Source organism: Mytilus edulis, chromosome 2 (assembly GCF_963676685.1).
Source record: "Mytilus edulis chromosome 2, xbMytEdul2.2, whole genome shotgun sequence".
Taxonomy (NCBI): domain Eukaryota; kingdom Metazoa; phylum Mollusca; class Bivalvia; order Mytilida; family Mytilidae; genus Mytilus; species Mytilus edulis.
Window position 1 is genome coordinate 72854154 of NC_092345.1, and position 6000 is coordinate 72860153.

Genomic DNA, 6000 nt, shown 5'->3' on the forward strand with positions numbered 1-6000 from the left:
ATTCACAATGCTGTTGAATATTATCCTCTCAAAAAAAAAATATTTGAAGAAATTTTCTTTTTAATTTCTGAAATCTGAAACGAGAAAAAATGACCCCCCCCCCCCCCTCCCCCACAATTTTTTTCACCTCCTCCTCTCCCTTATTCCATAAATGATCTCAATTCAAATTTCTAATGGAGTTTGCAACAATAACTACTCATTTAAATACATCATAAAATATTAAAATATTAAATGTCATACAGTCATGGTTAAAATTAATATTAATTAATAGTTACTTTTAAAAACATAAATGTGGAATGTGTCCAAACGGACACAGATGCTATGGACACAGATGGTGCCTTCCCTAGCATATAACATTATAAAGGGACATGACTCAAGAACTGTAAAAGTGAAGCTGCCAAAAATTGAACTTCAACTGAGTTTAGGGGTAATAAGCATTATATACACATTTCATCAAATTTAGTTGAGACAAACTTAAGTTAAAGTCATAAGAAACCTCAAATTAAAAAAAATAATGCATATGTTTTTTTATAACTCAATGGATAGTTTTCATTATATAACTTATGTACATATACTTTTTCTCAAGAAAATTCTTTAATATGTTTATATTTAGAAGAAGTTTACTTTATTTTAATTGCTGGAAGCGATTCCCCGACATATTTTCCGTATGCAAAGTGACCTCAGTGTGACCCATCTCGTAAAAACCCGGTGTTCGCAATACACATGGCTGTCCTTAAAATAAACTATTATCTAATTGTACATGTTAAACACGTCTCAATAGCCATACCTTTTTGGGTTGTTTTTTTTACAAACAGGTGACAATCCTTAAACTTCTGCTGCAAAACACGAACTTTAATTACCTGCCATATTTTCACAACAACAGTGATCGATTGAAAAAAAAATTGACGATTATACAAAATTTAGTTCAAAAAAAATAATAAAATCGTGCACAGAAGACTTAGTTTATGATGTTTGTATGCATTGGTTCAAGAATAAGAATAGCATTATTTTTCACTGGTCACGCGTTTATTATAACTTTAAGAGAACAAAAAGGAAAAAAATTTCCACTTTTAAAGGGGCATAACTTTGAATGGTAATCAAAGTACTTGTAATCACTGAATGGTGAAGATTGGTTTAATTTATCAGTTGGTAGTTAAAGTGAATATTGCAATGTATATTGTATATAGTATTGATTTAAGTTGATTCAACTACTATTCTGGACAAAGAAAGATAACTCCAATTTTCAAAGAGGATTTCATCAAGCATTGGTTTTAGGTGATTCAACAACCATTCTGGACAAAGAAAGATAACTCAAATTTATTGTCTTGAAACAACAAAAATGCTTGTTTTTGGCCCTTTATTCCGAGACTGTTTGCCCCATAACCCTTAAAATATATCCCAACCTTCTACTTATGGTATTTAACACTGTGGTACAATTTCAGAACAATTAAAATACTTATACACAACTTATTGTCCTGACACTAGATAAATGCTTGTTTTGGGCCCCTTTAGGCCCCTAATTCCTAAACCGTAGGGATCATAACCCCCAAAATCAATCCCAAGCATCCTTTTGTGGTTATTAAAATTATGTTAAAATTTTATTGATTTCTTTTTACCTATCCTAAAGTTATTATCCAGAAACCATCCGTCTTCGGGTGACGCTGACAACGATGATGTGATACCAATATACGACCCTAAATTTTTTTGCGGCCGTATAAAAATTGCTGAGTTCATTGTTTTTGTTTCCATTCTCTTACTTAGTCTGCCTCTACCAAATGCTACGAAACATAATACACAATGCTCATAACCACAAAATTCACATCAACTCTGAATTTTGGGGTGTCACATTTATTGTTCTAGAGTTATGCCCCTTTACAAATGGAAAAATTGCAGATTTTTTGGTTTTTGTTCTCTAACTTCAGTTTGCCTCAACCAAATGCTATGTAACTTATACTCAATGATAATTACCACAAAATACAGATCATGTCAGAATTCTGGTAGTGTCACTTTAACAGTTCAAGAGTTATACTCCGTTACAAATGGAAAAATTGATGATTTTTTGTTAAAATTCTCTAACTAAAGTTATCCTCAACCAAATGTTATGAAATCTATAGACAATGCTTATTACTACTAAATACAGATCAAGTTTTTTAGGATGTCACTTTAACAGTTCCAGAGTTATGCTCTTTTGCAAATGGAATGAAATACTTCACTGAGTGCAGCCTGATAAGACCGCAGAGGTCAAACCCTGAACAATTGGTGCAAGTTTGTCATACAACTTGGGGAAAAAAGGGAGGGTTTTGTCCACGGACAAAGACAAACTTAGCATAATATAAATATTGTAATCTTTTATATTTCAGAGCCTAAAGAAACTTGGATATTTGATGGTTTTATCCAGCTGTTGTGCATCAATGTATTTTTGGCAACTTTTTGCCACCTCATTTTCTTCAACAATTATGTCATATTGGAAATGGATCTTAGGATACATTGCTGTGACTGGATTTCTAAGTTTTGGTGCATGTTATAAATATGGACCAATCACAGACAAGAAAAGCCTTAATATTTTACAGTGGTTAATTCAGGCTTTAGGTCTCTTAATGATTTATCAAGGGACTCAAATACCTAAGATTTCTGTAGCTATAATAATGGTGATATTGACTTTGTATAATTTACCTAAAGGATTATATAGTAATAAACTAACAAGATATTTCAGGTAAGAACTAACATTTGGTATATTAATAATTGTGTATAATGATGAATTTGCAATAAGTTTCTGTTTTAAAACATCAAACAATAAGGCTGCAGACAGGGGCATTTATTATTATACCCACACATCTAGTTTAAAAGGGATTTATATAAAATGTCTCAGATATATTGAAATTTACAGGAACATAAATCCTCAACATTTGGGCCTTCTTTGCTAACTTGTCAGTTATTATATCAATTTGTAACCATGTTATTTTGATTGATGAATGTTTGCTTGATTTCATAAGAACTTTGAATTTTTTTTTAAATATATTATACATGTATTACATGTATAAGGGATTGCAGAACAAACAGTGGCAACATTTTCCATTTCTTCAATTCTGGACCACCTTATTTTCATGATTTCTATAGTATGCCAGTAAATACTTGTACTGGAAGAAGGGAGTGTCTTATCTGAAGTCATACCTAAAACCCAGCTTTTTAAACAGATTTCCGAAGGAACTGTGAGCTGAACTATCACTAGGCGTCCGTCGTCATCCGTCTGGTGTAAACTATTTAAACATCTTCTCCTCTGAAACTACTGAACCAATTCCAACCAAACTTAAGCGGAATGATCCTTAGGGTATCTGGTTTGTGTTTTATTTTCTGTCAAAAAACATGGCCGCCATGACTAAAAATAGAACACAGGGGTAAAATGCAGTTTTTGGCTTATATTTCTAAAACCAAAGCAGTTAGAGCAAATCTAACAAGGGGGAAAGTGTTCATAAGGTCAAGTTCTATCAGCCCTGAAATTTTCAGATGAATCTAATAACCCATTGATGGGTTGCTGCCACTAAATTGGTAATTTTAAGGAAATTTTGCAGTTTTTTTATTATTATCTTGAATAGTATTAATGTAAACTGTAAACAGCAAATATGTTCGGCAAAGTAAGATCTACAAATAAGTTCATATGACCAAAATTGTCAATTACCTCTTAAAGACTTATTGCCCTTTAAGGACAATTTTACACAATTTGTTTATCATGTTTTCTAACACTTATTAATTTACATTAAACCCAAAAAACAAACTACTATGAAATTGGACACTTAATCTCTTAAACGAAAGATAAATGTCAAAAAATCAAGGTGAGCGATTCAGGCTCTTGAGAGCCTCTTGTTTAGTCATAAATACTACGCAGGTTTTTAACCTATATTTGCTGATTAGCTCATTTCTTTATGATAACTCTGATTGAGAGATTTTCTTTGATTTTTTAGATATAAATTATTCAAACCTAAAGTAAGTTTATTAACAGAAGAAGAATACCAAAAACAAGGGTATGAAGAAACAAAGAAGGCTTTGGAAGATTTACGAAAGTTTTGCAAGAGTCCTGAATGTAAACCATGGAAAGTTATCAGTAAACTCAAAAGTCCTGATAGGTAAACATTTTATTGTTGAATCAGGTATTTTTTTATACGACCACAAAAATTATAAAAAATTGTCGTATATTGGTATCACGTCGTTGTCTGCATCGTCGTCAGCTTCGTCCAAACACATGTTTTTTGGATAATAACTTTAGTATAAGCAAATAGAAATTAATAAAATTTTAGCACAAGGTTTATAACCACTGAAAAAAGGTTGGGATTTGGGATTGATTTTGGGGGTTTTGGTCCCAACAGTTAAGGGATTAGGGTCCAAAATTTCATCAAAAAATTTAATTACCGGTAATGGGGTTTTTTGATATGCCGATTCTAACTGTGTATTTATAGTCTTAATTTTTGGTCCCGTTTTCAAATTGGTCTACATTATGTACATGAAGGTTCAAAGGGTCCAAAATTAAACTTAGTTTGTTATTATCAAAAATTTAATTCTTGAGGTTCTTTGATATGCTGAATCTAAACTTGTACTTACATTTTTTATTATGGGCCCAGTTTTCAATTTGGTCCTAATTGGGGTCCAAAATTAAACTTTGTTTGATTTCAACAAAAAAGAATATATGGGGTTCTTTGATATACTGAATCTAACCATGTATTTAGATTTTGGATATTGGACCATAATATGTAAATGTCCAATTATATTTTTTTTTAGTTCTTAGACCACATTCATTCTGTGTCAGAAACCTATTTTCTGTCAACTGCTTAATCACAATCCAAATTCAGAGCTCTATCAAGCTTGAATGTTGTGTCCATATTTGCCCCAACTGTTCAGGGTTAGACCTCTGCAGTCGTATCAAGCTGTGCCCTGCGGATGATCTGGTTTGTCATCTATTCTCAAGTATTTCAGACACATGGTGTTTTTTAAGATACTTGATTGCATGATTTTCACAAATTCTGCAATGCAGTTTAACTTCTTCCAATGCCTTAATTTTGTCTTGTTTAAGCTACATTTGTAGATAACAATGGACAAGGAATTCATTTTTTCCTTAATAACTGGTTAAAAGGAAATGATACTTTTTTTTTTAGCAAACTCTATACATGTATAAATTATTGAAAACATAAAAAGGTTTGAAGTACACCTGTACCCACCAAATCAAAGTAAAGAATGTCACAAATAGTAATGTTTGAAACCCAACTAGAATATTAGAGGATAGTAGGTGAAGCTTAGCTATGGTACAATATGTAGAACCACATGAAAAACACTAATTTTAAAAGGATGAAATTGATAGCATTATAGGACTCGCCTATCTTCTCTTGGTTTTTTTTTCCCAAAAATATATTCTATTGTATTTTTTTTTAAACAGGTTTGCTAGTTTTATTGAAGGAGACTCTTGGCATGTTAATGATCAAGAACTATTAGAATATGACAGTTTTAATGATGAGGAATTACACACAGAAAATGAAGAAGATGAGGAAGAAAACATCATCTCAGAAGATGAAAACCCAGAATGATGGAGGAAGAATGTCAAATGGGTTTCAATCATATCAAAAAGATAGATTTTACAATCTGTAATAAAAACCTCCATGTTATGTGGTTTTTAACAGAAGATGACAGTGCTAGCATCGAAGTACTTTTTAACATCCTCACTGAATTAACAATTGACTGCTGTTTTCATTACCATCATTTACCTCTTTATCTAAAATAACAGTCAGTATTAAAGATAGTCTGTCTGTCATTCTGTGCTTGTTAAGTGTATGCCTGTCATAGATGTTTGTGTTTCTGTCCACACCTCAAACAACCTCAGAAGGAACAAACTTCATTAAACTTGTATGAAATGGTTTGTTGAACTGTTGATAGAAAGCTCCTTTTCCATTTCAAAAATTGTTCTGTTGGTCTTTCTAGGGTTATGAGACAGACCTTCAAATATTCAGCAATTTTCAT

At 31.9% G+C, this 6000-nt stretch overlaps 1 protein-coding gene across 2 annotated transcripts in view; it reads left to right on the forward strand.

The window, feature by feature from the left end:
• Positions 1-5789, forward strand: part of LOC139512882 (nuclear envelope integral membrane protein 1-like) — a 26416-nt gene extending 20627 nt beyond the window's left edge. For both annotated transcript variants that reach the window (XM_071300826.1, XM_071300827.1), the window contains exons 6-8: positions 2361-2713; positions 3960-4121; positions 5423-5789. In XM_071300826.1, the coding sequence (XP_071156927.1) occupies positions 2361-2713; positions 3960-4121; positions 5423-5570 (663 nt within the window). In that variant the 3' untranslated portion in view covers positions 5571-5789. The remainder of the gene's footprint in view (positions 1-2360; positions 2714-3959; positions 4122-5422) is intronic.
• The last annotated feature ends 211 nt before the right edge of the window (positions 5790-6000 follow it).